A 15,264-nucleotide genomic window follows, 5' to 3' on the forward strand; every position below is an offset into this window, starting at 1 on the left:
CAAAAATATAGCCTTATTTAGGGCAGGGGTTCTTAACCTTTTTGACCCAGGGGCCCAACTTTTCCACTACAGAGGGGCCCGGGCCCACCTTAAATATTAACTCTGAATTAGTCATCTTTCTCTTGATTTTAATCATATTTAATAATTATATCTCACGTACTAACAGTTTAACAGGCTAAAACTTGTCAAACTATTTTAAACCATGTGTTAATCACAAAGATTATTATCAAGGCTTAGGTCAGGCTGATTACAAAAATAAAGATTAGTTAAATATAATGCAAACTGCTGAATAATACATTCACATACAAATAAGCAGTGCTAAAATAGATAATTTCAAACTAAATAATAATAATGATAATATGTTTATTCAATAAGATTAAAGTGCAAATGAAAATACAGCTTCACCACTTGAATCATATTTTTTACGCTTAAAGAAACTTCTCTGTGACTTGAGCTCTGGACTTCTTCTGTTTGTTTGAGATTGTCATTACTGCCACAAGTGGTGGAAAAGTGTATTACAACTGAGTACCGTTGGTGGAAACCGATATTTTTTGGTGGCCCTCAAGGTGGCGCTCGTAACAGTGATTTAGGGTAACAATTGTACTCAAGATGAATTCAATGCGCACGTCTCTCCAGAACACCGGACGATGAATCGAAAAAAATTATCCCTCCGTGTAATATTCTCTCTACTAAATGGTTGTGTAGTTACACTACAGGCAGCCAGGTGGCGCAAAGTGTGACGGCTACCAGAGAACCAGTAGAAGAAGTACTGGTATGTGATATTGTCCTATCTAGTCCGCTGTGGAGGACAAGTCAACCACTTAGTTGAGATTACGACCAATAATTCTAGGTCAAGACGTCAACCAAAACGGAGAATAGTCGTTGAAATCTAACCGAAACCAAGGTAAAAATTTTTCAATTAATCCTTAAACTTTACTGTGGCAAAAGTGAAGTGGGTGTTTGGGGAAGGGACTTTCTGTTCTTTTGTGCAGTGTGAGTGGATTCTTAATACAAAGCACACAAACAAACAAAAAAACATTCTTTAAATAGACAGCGTTAGCATTCAAAGTTAAATGCTTACAATGGTGGAATGTTGTTCGATCGCACCATCGCCATCTACTGGTCTGGCATGTAGACGGCACTGTTTTGTTTGTTTTTGCCCGTAAACGTGGACTAACGGATTGACAAAAAAACGTTACAAGAAAATATCCCATGTACTTAAATTACTTTGAAGTTTACGCGCAACATGCTAATAGGCTAGAAAGCTAGCGCCCTGGTTGTTGTTTTGTATATCACATTCTTGGGGCAGTTTTAGGGAGATTGTGTCAGTGTCAGTCAATACTGATCAGACAATCAACATTCAGAATGCTAATGCTGTGATTCTGTCTCATAAAGTTGCGCAAGTTCCTCGCTAGCATGTTGTAACTATGCTAGCTCGCAGGAGTGTTGAAGACAAATGATAAAATTGATCAATTTCTTACTAGTAAAGCAGGTGTTATCGTATGTTGGACACCATCTTTGTCAGGAAACCGACTGTTAAGGACGTGTGAAATGTATACGTCGTCGGACACGTCAGGTTTTTGCGTGTTTTCTTTGGCTTTTCTGCGGAAACCGTATGGTACGTGACAATCGGCCGCTGACCTACTTCTCTCTATTGCTGCGGCAGGCACAACAAGAAATTGATACAACGTTGGTTATACAAATATGTCCTTTAAAACTGACTTTGAAACAACTTTGCAAAATAGTTGTATTTGTAAAGTGAGAAAACGTTGGTGTCTAATGTTGGATCTACGTTGTTGGTTGGGAAATGACCAAATTTCAATGGTCCAATCAATGTCAGAACCCAACATTGATTAAACGTCGTCAAAAAGCATGTTGTTTCAACGTTGTATTTGCGTTGTCGAATATTGGTTGGGAAATGACCAAATTTCAATGGTCAAATCAACGTCACAACCTGACATTGAATAAATGTTGTCAAAAAGCATGATGTTTTAACGTTGTATTTGTGTTGTAAATTATTTGGTTGGGAAATGACCAAATTTCAATGGTCAAATCAATATCAGAACCCAACATTGATTAAACATCATCAAATAGCATGTTGTTTCAACGTTGTATTTGTGTTGTCGAATATTGGTTGGGAAATGACCAAAATTCAATGGTCAAATCAACGTCAGAACCCAACATTGATTAAACGTCGTCAAAAAGCATGTTGTGTCAACGTTGTATTCGTTTTGTAGAATATTGGTTGGGAAATTACCAAATTTCAATGGCCAAATCAATGTCAGAACCCAACATTGATTAAACGTCATCAAATAGCATGTTGTTTCAACGTTGTATTTGTGTTGTCGAATATTGGTTGGGAAATGACCAAATTTCAATGGTCAAATCAACGTCAGAACCCGACATTGATTAAACGTTGTCAAAAAGCATGTTGTTTCAACGGTGTATTTGTGTTGTCGAATATTGGTTGGGAAATGACCAAAATTCAATGGTCAAATCAACGTCAGAACCCAACATTGATTAAACGTCGTCAAAAAGCATGTTGTTTCAACGTTGTATTTGTGTTGTCGAATATTGGTTGGGAAATGACCAAATTTCAATGGTCAAATCAACGTCAGAACCCGACATTGATTAAACGTTGTCAAAAAGCATGTTGTTTCAACGTTGTATTTGTGTTGTAGAATATTGGTTGGTAAATGACCAGATTTCAATGGTCAAATCAATATCAGAACCCAACATTGATTAAACGTCGTTAAAAAGCATGTTGTTTCAACGTTGTATTTGCGTTGTCGAATATTGGTTGGGAAATTACCAAATTTCAATGGTCAAATCAACGTCAGAACCCGACATTGATTAAACGTTGTCAAAAAGCATGTTGTTTCAACGTTGTATTTGTGTTGTAGAATATTGGTTGGGAAATGACCAGATTTCAATGGTCAAATCAATATCAGAACCCAACATTGATTAAACGTCGTTAAAAAGCATGTTGTTTCAACGTTGTATTTGCGTTGTCGAATATTGGTTGGGAAATGACCAAATTTCAATGGTCAAATCAACGTCAGAACCCGACATTGATTAAACGTCGTCAAAAAGCATGTTGTTTCAACGTTGTATTCGTTTTGTTGAATATTGGTTGGGAAATTACCAAATTTCAATGGCCAAATCAATGTCGGAACCAAACATTGATTAAACGTCATCAAATAGCATGTTGTTTCAACGTTGTATTTGTGTTGTCGAATATTGGTTGGGAAATGACCAAAATTCAATGGTCCAATCAACGTCAGAACCCAACATTGATTAAACGTCATCAAAAAGCATGTTGTTTCAACGTTGTATTTGTGTTGTCGAATATTGTTTGGGAAATGACCAAATTTCAATGGTCAAATCAACGTCAGAACCCGACATTGATTAAACGTCGTCAAAAAGCATGTTGTTTCAACGTTGTATTTGTGTTGTAGAATATTGGTTGGGAAATGACCAGATTTCAATGGTCAAATCAACATCACAACCTGACATTGAATAAATGTTGTCAAAAAGCATGATGTTTCAACGTTGTATTTGTGTTGTCGAATATTGGTTGGGAAATGACCAAAATTCAATGGTCAAATCAACGTCAGAACCCAACATTGATTAAACGTCATCAAATAGCATGTTGTTTCAACGTTGTATTTGTGTTGTCGAATATTGGTTGGGAAGTGACCAAAATTCAATGGTCAAATCAACGTCAGAAGCAACATTGATTAAACGTTATGTTGTCAAAAAGCATGTTGTTTCAACGTTGTATTTGTGTTGTAAACTATTGGTTGGGAAATGACCACATTTCAATGGTCAAATCAATGTCAGAACCCAACATTAATTAAAGGTCGTCAAAATGCATGTTGTTTTAACGTTGTATTTGTGTTGTCGAATATTGGTTGGGAAATGACCATATTTCAATGGTCAAATCAACGTCAGAACCCAACATTGATTAAACGTCGTCAAAAAGCATGTTGTTTCAACGTTGTATTTGTGTTGTAAATTACGTGGCGCAGTGGAAGAATGGCCGTGCGCGACCCGAGGGTCCCTGGTTCAATCCCCACCTAGTACCAACCTCGTCATGTCCGTTGTGTCCTGAGCAAGACACTTCACCCTTGCTCCTGATGGGTGCTGGTTAGCGCCTTGCATGGCAGCTCCCTCCATCAGTGTGTGAATGTATGTGTGAATGGGTAAATGTGGAAGTAGTGTCAAAGCGCTTTGAGTACCTTGAAGGTAGAAAAGCGCTATACAAGTACAACCCATTTATCATTTATCATTTAAATGACCACATTTCAATGGTCAAATCAATATCAGAACCCAACATTGATTAAACGTCGTCAAAAAGCATGTTGTTTCAACGTTGTATTTGTGTTGTAGAATTTTGGTTGGGAAATGACCAAAATTCAATGGTCAAATCAACGTCAGAACCCAACATTGATTAAACGTTGTCAAAAAGCATGTCGTTTCAACGTTGTATTTGTGTTGTAGAATTTTGGTTGGGAAATGACCAAAATTCAATGGTCAAATCAACATCAGAAGCAACATTGATGAAACGTTATGTTGTCAAAAAGCATGTTGTTTCAACGTTGTATTTGTGTTGTAAATTATTGGTTGGGAAAGGACCAAATTTCAATGGTCAAATCAATGTCAGAACTCAACATTGATTAAACGTCGTCAAAAAGCATGTTGTTTCAACGTTGTATTTGTGTTGTCGAATATTGGTTGGGAAATGACCAAATTTCAATGGTCAAATCAACGTCACAACCTGACATTGAATAAATGGTGTGAAAAAGCATGTTGTTTCAATGTTGTATTTGTATTGTAGAATATTGGTTGGGAAATGACCAAATTTCAATGGTCAAATCAACGTCACAACCTGACATTGAATAAATGGTGTGAAAAAGCATGTTGTTTCAACGTTGTATTTGTGTTGTAGAATATTGGTTGGGAAATGACCAAAATTCAATGGTCAAATCAGCGTCAGAACCCAACATTGATTAAAGGTCGTCAAAAAGCATGTTGTTTCAACGTTGTATTTGTGTTGTAGAATAATGGTTGGGAAATGACCAAATTTCAATGATCAAATCAACATCAGAAGCAACATTGATTAAACGTTGTCAAAAAGCATGACGTTTCAAAGTTGTATTTGTGTTGTAAATTATTGGTTGGGATTCGGGAAATGACCAAATTTCAATGGTCAAATCAATGTCAGAACCCAACATTGATTAAAAGTCGTCAAAAAGCATGTTGTTTCAACGTTATGTTTGAGTTGCTCAACGTCAGGACCTAATTCAACATGTTCTCAACGTTGTTTCAATGTCTTGTGCCTGCTGTGTCAACTAATGAAACCTCCAGGTTCTGTAACAGCTTCTTCACTCAGGCCGTAAGACTCTTGAACGCATCATAATAATCTCCTCAATTCCCCCCAAAAATGGAAAAACTCGCTGGAATATAAAGACAATATAACATACATCCATAAACGTGGATGCATATGCAAAAGTGCAATATATTTATCTGTACAGTAATCTATTTGTTTATATCTGCACCTTATTGCTTTTTATCCTGCACTACCATGAGCAAATGCAACGAAATTTCGTTCTTATCTGTACTGTAAAGTTCAAATTTGAATGACAATAAAAAAGAAGTCTAAGTCTAAATGGTAATGACAATAGAAGCTTGTTAATAGTTTTAATGTGAGCAAAAAGCTTCCTCGACTTTCAAGTGGTTGCTTTTTCCCGTTAATGCCCACTCACTCCTCTGCCCCCTGTTGGTCTGGAGTGCAACACATAAGGTCGACGAGCGGCGACTGCCAAATATACACTACATCACAAATACTGTTCCAATGAGAAAGGGTGGGAAAAAAAACGCGTCCTACCTCCTCTTCCCCGTCAGGACCGAGTTCAGGTACTTCTTGACGGCCATCTGTTTGCGGAAGCGGCTGTAGTTGTCTGTGAAGATGGCGTCCGAGTGGCGCTTCACCGGCTCGTCCATCAGCTCGTCACTGAGACACAAAAAGCAGGGGCCACAGATGACAATCTGTAATTCCCACCATGCAAGGAAGCCCTTATGGCATCACTTAACCTTTGAAAAAAAATATGTTTAGTCAACTACATATTGCATCATCGGGCAAGTGGGGTCTCGTCATTGCAAATGCCACAGCCTGGGAGCCATGACATATTGTATTTGTGCAATTAATGCAATACATGCCTGTATATCACACTATACACTACACCAGGGCTATCCAAAGTGCGGCCCGTAGCTATTTTCTTAATCATTACCAATCTAATATTAGCAAGCTGGCTTTCTCTTGGCAAATTTTGCAGGGTCGAATATTTTGTCACTTGACGAATGATACCTGTCAGCATGCTATCATTAGTATGCTTGCATTTTTAAAAACTAATTCTGTAGGTATACTGTACACCTTACCATGAATTGATTAACGCGGACTCCGACTTAAACAAGTTGAAAAACTTATTCGGGTGTTGTTACTAGAGATGTCCGATAATATCGATGCGTTAAAATGTAATATTGGAAATTATCGGTATCATTTTTTTTATTATCGGTATCGTTTATTTTTTTTTAATTATTTTTTTTTAAATTAAATCAACATAAAAAACACAAGATACACTTACAATTAGTGCACCAACTGTTATTAATATTCTGGTTCCTACATTATATATCAATATATATCAATACAGTCTGCAAGGGATACAGTCCGTAAGCACACATGATTGTGCGTGCTGCTGGTCCACTAATAGTACTAACCTTTAACAGTTAATTTTACTCATTTTCATTAATTACTAGTTTCTATGTAACAGTTTTTATATTGTTTTACTTTCTTTTTTATTCAAGAAAATGTTTTTAATTTATTTATATTATTTTATTTTATTACATTTTTTTAAAAGTACCTTATCTTCACCATACCTGGTTGTCCAAACTAGGCATAATAATGTGTTAATTCCACGACTGTTTATATCGGTTGATATCGGTATCGGTAATTAAAGAGTTGGACAAAAAGCCATTATCGGACATCCCTAGTTGTTACCATTTAGTGGTCAATTGTACGGAATATGTACTGTACTGTACAATCTACTAATAAAAGTTTCAATCAATCAATCAATCAATCAATCAAAACCTCAGTCATATTTTGGTACGTGATGCATGCTAACCATGAATTGATTAACGTGGACCCCGACTTAAACAAGTTGAAAAACGTATTCGGGTGTTGTTACCATTTAGTGGTCAATTGTACGGAATATGTACTGCACTGTGCAATCTACTAATAAAAGTTTCAATCAATCAATCAAGGTTAGCTATTGAAACTATTTTTTCAAGAGTACAGTATTATATTTCGGCACATGACGCATGTTCCAGTTAGAATTTTGGCATACTAACATTAGCGTGCTATATTTTTGAAGCTAATTTGAGAAAGGTTTACACTACAGCGTTGTATATATTTTCATTTCACTAATGTTAACTATAACACTGCTATTATTAACGTTCTAATATTAGCGTGCTAACTTTTTGGCCAATTTTGAAGGTATACGCCTTTATATTTTGATAATTGACGCTTGTTTCAGTTAGGATTTTAGCATGCTAACATTAACGTGCTAGATTTTTTTTTAAGCTAATTCGTCATATATTTTGGTATTTCATTAATGTTAACTGGGAGCATGCGTGTTAGCATTCTAATATAATAAAAATAATATAGAATAATATTATTCTACCTTTGTTGACAATTTTGAAGGTATACGCCTCTGCGTCAAACATTTTGTTACTTGACAAGTGATACCTGTTAGCATGCTTGCTTTTTGTCCAGGTACACACCTCAGAGTACAGTAGTATATTTTGATACTTGACGCTTGTTTCAGTTAGAATTTTAGCATGCTAACATTAGCGTGCTAGATTTTTTTTTTAAGCTAATTTGTCATATATTTTGGTATTTCATTAATGTTAACTGGGAGCATGCGTGTTAGCATTCTAATATAATAAAATAATATAAAATATTATTCTACCTTTATTGACAATTTTGAAGGTATACGCCTCAGCGTCAAACATTTTGTTGCTTGACAAGTGATACCTGTTAGCATGCTTTTTTTTCCCTTTTTTTTTCCAGGTACACACCTCAGAGTACGGTAATATATTTTGATATTTGACGCTTGTTTCAGTTAGGATTTTAGCATGCTAACATTAGCGTGCTAGATTTATTTTTTTAAGCTAATTTGTCATATATTTTGGTATTTCATTAATGTTAACTGTAAACATGCATGTTAGCATTCTAATATAATAAAATAATATAAAATGATATTATTCTACCTTTATTGACAATTTTGAAGGTATACGCCTCAGCGTCAAACATTTTGTTACTTGACAAGTGATACCTGTTAGCATGCTTGCTTTTTTTCCAGGTACACGCCTCAGAGTAGGGTAGTATATTTTGATACTTGACGCTTGTTTCAGTTAGGATTTTAGCATGCTAACATTAGCGTGCTAGGTTTTTTTTTAAGCTAATTCGTCATACATTTTGGTATTTCATTAATGTTAACTGTAAGCATGCGTGGTAGCATTCTAATATAATAAAATAATATAGAATAATATTATTCTACCTTTATTGACAAGTTAGGACCAAAATCATGGTGCCAATACAGAAAACTATTGCATCTAATAGAGAGCCAAATACTAGAGTCCGTGAACATTGCTCCAAAGTCATGATTTTTTGTTGATTTAATGTGCATGCAAAAGCAAACATTGACATGTGCAAAGGCAGCAATATATGATAAAACCAAATGGCAGCTAAAGAAGGACTTCCCGTCAAACCTTTTTTTACTTGACAAGTGATACCTGTTAGCATGCTTGCTTTTTTTTCCCCGGCTAATTTTGTAGGTACGTATACACCTCAGTCATATTTTGGTACTTGATGCATGCTAACGGTAGCAAGCTAGCATTTTAAATATTATTATCCATGTACACACCTCAAAGTACAGTAATATATTTTGATACTTGACACTTGTTCCAGTTAGAATTTTAGCATGCTAACATTAGCATGCTTAAAAAATGTTTCAAGCTAATTTGTCATATATTTTGGTATTTCATTAATGTTAACTGTAAGCATGCTATTGTTAGTATTCTAATATAATAAAAATAATATTATGCTAGGATTTTTGCAGATTTTTAAGTTATACACCTCAGCGTCAAACATTTTGTTACTTGATGAATGATACCTGTTAGCATGCTTGCTTTTTTTTTTAAAAAGCTAATTTTGTAGGCGTCTACCTCAGTCATATTTTAGTACTTGATGCATGTTATTTGTAGCAGACTGCCATTTTAGACCATTTTTATATAGAGTAATATATTTTGGTACTTGACGTATTTTACAGTTAGCATTTTAGCATGCTAATATTCAAACACAATTTTTTTTTTTAAGTATACACCTCAGTGTCATATATTTTGGTATTTCACAAATTTTAACTGCGAGCATGCTATTGTTAGTATGTTAGCAGTGTACGGTTACCATGCTAGCTTTTTTAAAGCAAATTTTGCTGATATTTTTGTTACTTGACGCTATTTGGCCAGCGTGCTAACTGTTAGCATTTCAGTTCGACTTTGGCTCTTCAGCGTTCACATATGTTGAAATCGCATTTCCAAGTTCTTTGAAAAAAACCTACATATTGTATTGGTTTTGAAGGTGAAAACTACCAAAATGCCGACCGCATCCTTTGACTTGTATGTATGTGGCCCTTAGTTGAAATGCAGCCCATCAGACATGCTCCTTCAAATGTTTTGTTTCGCCAAGTTTCAGGCAGCCGAATTGTCCAACACATTTATTCAAATGCCCGTCAACAAAATCGAGGGAGTCGACGTTGTGGCCTCTCAGCAAAATGGGGGCGTACTTAAAAAAGGACACATTTTAAACGAGATACCTGACTCGCTTCCCAATCAGAGACTCCAGGTATCTCCTTGCCGAGAGCTGGCCCAGGAGTTTGCTGTAGCCGCTGGTGAAAAGACCGTCTGCGTGTCTCGTTGGTCTGCAGCATGACATGCACAACATAACAATATTACATTAACATGATCTTGTACGCTTGACAACAAATCAAGAAATGCCATGCATTGAAAAGGGTCACTAAATTGTCCTCTTGATGGAAATATCACATTTTGACCTTTCCCAACATGCAGCACAAAGGCAGCATTCACTTTAAAGACGAGTGATGCTGAATTAAAGCGGGCTCACACACACACACACACACACACACACACACACACACACACACACACACACACACACACACACACACACACACACACACACACACACACACACAAATGTTTGTATTTGTTACCTTCTTGAGACCTCCGAATAATGCCTCCCTCTTTAGGACCACCCTTACTAGATATATAAAGATTTGTATTTACAACATTAATAATATACACATACTATGTAAATATAAAAAAGCTTGTTGTGAAAAATGAGTTGGAATTTTACAAGAAAAAGGTCACAGTTTCACAAGAAAAACTTTGGAATTTTGCCAGTATTATAATAAAACTCGTAATTTTACTCTACGCAAGTCAACAATTTACAAGAAAAACTGAACATTTGTGCAATATTATGATAAAAGTTGGAATTTTACTCAATAACAGTCGCAATTTTACAAGAAAAAAGCTTAACATTTTGGCAATTTTATAAAAAGAGTCGTAATTTTACTCGACAAAAGTCACGATTTTATAAGAAAACTTTAAAAATGTTGGCAATATTATGATAATAATCTGAATTTTTTTACTCAAAAAATGTCACTGTTTTACAAGATCAACAAAAAAATGGGCGATATTGTGATAAACGTCTGAAATTTATATGACAAATGTCACCATTTTGCATTAAAAAGTAATAATTTTACATGAAAAAGTAATGATTTTACGAGGAAATATTGCAATATTAAGAAACAGGAAGAATATGTGAAAGTGTTTCCAATTTTATAAGAAAAAAGTTGAGACATTGTGAGAAAGACTGCTTTTAGTTATTTTTTAATTTTTTTTATATACTTCAAGTTATTACAGTATGTACCTATATACATATTTATTTTTTTATTTTTTTATTAATTTTGGCCAAAGGGGGCGCATTTCAATTTCTTACACACACTTGTTATTTCATATGTTGACCAGCGGGGGAAACACTTTTAAAACCGACCCACAGTCAATTTGAAAAATCCCTTCTTTTTGGGACCACTCTCATTTTGATAGATTTCACCACCAGGGGGTGCAAATGAGATCTCTATTTTTTGTTTTTTGTAATGTGCTTAAGGCCGATGACAAAGGAGTCACGGACCACAGATGGCCCCTGTGCCGCACTTCGGGCAAGCCAGCTGTAGAAGCTAACTGTTAATGGCCACTATAGTCTTAGTACCGAAGTGTATTTGTTCATCCTATGGTCAAATATGGGACGTGGGTTGTCTTACATCAGCACCAGAAGTCGTAAAATCAGCTGTTCACCTGGCGGGTTTTTTGGGGGATGAATAGGGAAGTCCTTCTTTAGCTGCCATTTGGTTTTATCATATATTGCTGCCTTTGCACCTGTCAATGTTTGCTTTTGTATGCACATTAAATCAACAAAAAATCCTGACTTTGGAGCAATGTTCACGGACTCTAGTATTTGGCTCTCTATTAGATGCAATAGTTTTCTGTATTGGGACCATGATTTCGGTCCTAACTTATTCACCGGTCCTCATATGGAAGGTACTTTTCCTTGTTGATGTCTCAAGAAGGGTAGAAATACCACACACACACACACACACACAAACACACACAGGCACGCACGCACACACACAAACCTCATGGATGTGTATGGCAGACTTAGAGTCCTGGAGTAGAACACACTGAAGAGTGCTAAGAGGAGAAGAAGCTGGGGGCCACTCCGTTGTGACATCGCTTTACACCACCTGTGTAAAGAAAAAAAAATAAGTTCATTTTTCCCTTCACTGTCCAACAAAATGGAATTCCCAGCATGAGCATAACAAAAGGCATAAATCAAGACTCTAAAGGGGTGTCAAACGTACCGCCCGAGGGCCGCATCAGGCCCGCGAACAGGTTTTATCCGGCGAGTTTGCTCAGTATAAAAATGAACCTGAAATTTTTGAATGAAAGAAACTGCTGTTCTAAATGTGTCCACTAGATGTCACAATAGCAATTATTTGTACCTTTGTTGATGATGCTACATATGTACAAATTAAACCACATGATGTTAGTACATCAGTCGAGGAAAATGATCAAACTACATAAATAACATAATATAATTTGATTTTGATATAATATTTTCATCTTGAAAAATTGAAAAGTAACACCAATGAGTTGACCGATGAACATCATCCCAATTTATTCAGAAAATATAAACGACGACAAATAAAGATAGAATACTACTAACCGCAACATGTAAGTAAAAAAAACAAAACATTATGATTTGTACATTTTCAGAATGTGCTCGTTCTATTTTTGAACTAAGAAAACAATCTGAAGTTGTCTTTATTTTTAAGTTATCGGGCCGTGATTTTATCAGATTTTACTAGATTTTTCCTCCAAGTGGCCCCCGATCTAAAATGAGTTTGTTAGTATTTGTTTAAACTAATATTTTTTGCGTAACTCCACAGGATGAGGCATCAAAGTAATTAATGCAATATTCCTGTTCTAATGCAATCTAGTTTAAATCCGTTTTTACAGATAGACTCTTATGTTTTTTCAGGTTTTGTTGGCATCAAGCAAAAAAAAAAAAAGCACTACGTTTCCAGGGAGTTTTTTTTTGACTACCCTTAACATTACCTTTCAACCAAAAAAACAAACAAAAATGTTTTTTTTTAGCCAATTTTTAAACAAAGAAAACAATCTGAAGTTGTCTTTATTTTTAAGTTATCGGGCCGTGATTTTATCAGATTTTACTAGATTTTTCCTCCATGTGGCCCCCGATCTAAAATGAGTTTGTTAGTATTTGTTAAAACTGATATTTTTTGCGTAACTCCACAGGATGAGGCATCAAAGTAATTAATGCAATATTCCTATTCTAATGCAATCTAGTTTAAATCCGTTTTTATACACATAGACTCTTATGTTTTTTCAGGTTTTGTTGGCATCAAGCAAAAAAAAAAAAGCACTACGTTTCCAGGGAGGTTTTTTTGACTACCCTTAACATCACCTTTCAACCAAAAAAAACAAACAAAAATGATTTTTTTAGCCAATTTTTAAACTAAGAAAACAATCTGAAGTTGTCTTTATTTTTAAGTTACCGGGTCATGATTTTATCAGATTTTACTAGATTTTTCCTCCATGTGGCCCCCGATCTAAAATGAGTTTGTTAGTATTTGTTTAAACTAATATTTTTTGCGTAACTCCACAGGATGAGGCATCAAAGTAATTAATGCAATATTCCTGTTCTAATGCAATCTAGTTTAAATCCGTTTTTACAGATAGACTCTTATGTTTTTTCAGGTTTTGTTGGCATCAAGCAAAAAAAAAAAAAGCACTACGTTTCCAGGGAGGTTTTTTTGACTACCCTTAACATCACCTTTCAACCAAAAAAACAAACAAAAATGTTTTTTTTAGCCAATTTTTAAACTAAGAAAACAATCTGAAGTTGTCTTTATTTTTAAGTTATCGGGCCGTGATTTTATCAGATTTTACTAGATTTTTCCTCCATGTGGCCCCCGATCTAAAATGAGTTTGTTAGTATTTGTTTAAACTGATATTTTTTGCGTAACTCCACAGGATGAGGCATCAAAGTAATTAATGCAATATTCCTGTTCTAATGCAATCTAGTTTAAATCCGTTTTTATACACATAGACTCTTATGTTTTTTCAGTTTTTTTTTGGCATCAAGCAAAAAAAAAAAAAAGCACTACGTTTCCAGGGAGGTTTTTTTTGACTACCCTTAACATCACCTTTCAACCAAAAAAACAAACAAAAATGTTTTTTTAGCCAATTTTTAAACTAAGAAAACAATCTGAAGTTGTCTTTATTTTTAAGTTATCGGGCCGTGATTTTATCAGATTTTACTAGATTTTTCCTCCATGTGGGATCTAAAATTAGTTTGTTAGTATTTGCTAAAACTGATATTTTTTGCGTAACTCCACAGGATGAGGCATCAAAGTAATTAATGCAATATTCCTGTTCTAATGCAATCTAGTTTAAATCCGTTTTTATACACATAGACTCTTGTGTTTTTTCAGTTTTTTTTGGCATCAAGCAAAAAAAAAAGCACTACGTTTCCAGGGAGGTTTTTTTGACTACCCTTAACATCACCTTTCAACCAAAAAAAAAAAAAAAAATGTTTTTTTTAGCCAATCATAAAAAAATAATCACCCACTTAGCGGGCAAATCGCGGTAAAAGAGAGAAAGCTAGATGAAACCAAATGCGTAATTACGCACGGAGCCGAGGTGGCTGAGCGCTTTTCCACCAACGAATATCACGATGAGTAAAGTAAATAATAATAATAATAATAATAATAAAGACACAATTCATCTTAAAAATAAAGTGAGATTTTCTATTTAGTCTCTGAGAATCGCTCCGAACACGCAGCGGAGGCGCGTAAAGAACGCGGAGAGACGATCAAACCCGAGGACGCAGCGTGGAACGCAAACAAAAACCGATGGAAAGAAAGTTCTCTTACATGTTCTCCAAAGAAAGGGGGTCGTTAATACGCCGCAGTCCTGTTGTGCAGCTGGTCTTTCCTCGCTGAGATGATGATGATGATGGTGATGATAATGATTCTCTTTGCGCGCCTCTCACTTCTTTTATACACCTGCATGGCCCCCCCACCCCCCCAAACCCCCTCCAATGGACCCCTCAGGAGGGGACGAGATTCGATGAAGGGCCTGAGACGTCATTAGGTCACTGCTGACGTCACTGCTGCCCTCTCTCTCTCTCTCTCACACACACACACACACACACACACACACACACACACACACACACACACACACACACACACACACACACACACACACACACACACACACACACACACTGCAGCCCGTGGGTAAATTACCATACTTTTTTTTCTAATTAACAGTCTGACTATCCAATGAGTGATCCACACTTACACGCATCCTTTGTTTCCATCGAAAATACTCTTCATCGCTACGTACCTCAAACACAATAAATAACAAAATAAAATAACACGGTGAGTGTCCGAAAAGGAGCAGGAAGAAGCAAAAGCTAATAATAATTGAGATATAACAATATGATTCTTTATCAACAACATATTACATGATGAC

The 15,264-nt window shown here is 35.6% G+C and overlaps 1 protein-coding gene across 1 annotated transcript in view; it reads right to left on the bottom strand.

The window, feature by feature from the left end:
- The window catches only part of vip (vasoactive intestinal peptide), an 18,693-nt gene extending 3,921 nt beyond the window's left edge, over positions 1–14,772 (bottom strand). Inside the window, exons 1-4 of the mRNA XM_061971434.2 lie at positions 14,658–14,772; positions 11,835–11,942; positions 9,936–10,040; positions 5,891–6,016 (exon numbers count right to left, since the gene is read on the bottom strand). Of these exons, the coding sequence (XP_061827418.1) occupies positions 5,891–6,016; positions 9,936–10,040; positions 11,835–11,942; positions 14,658–14,659 (341 nt within the window). The 5' untranslated portion in view covers positions 14,660–14,772. The remainder of the gene's footprint in view (positions 1–5,890; positions 6,017–9,935; positions 10,041–11,834; positions 11,943–14,657) is intronic.
- Positions 14,773–15,264: the final 492 nt, after the last annotated feature.

This window comes from Nerophis lumbriciformis, linkage group LG02 (genome assembly GCF_033978685.3).
Source record: "Nerophis lumbriciformis linkage group LG02, RoL_Nlum_v2.1, whole genome shotgun sequence".
Lineage (NCBI taxonomy): Eukaryota > Metazoa > Chordata > Actinopteri > Syngnathiformes > Syngnathidae > Nerophis > Nerophis lumbriciformis.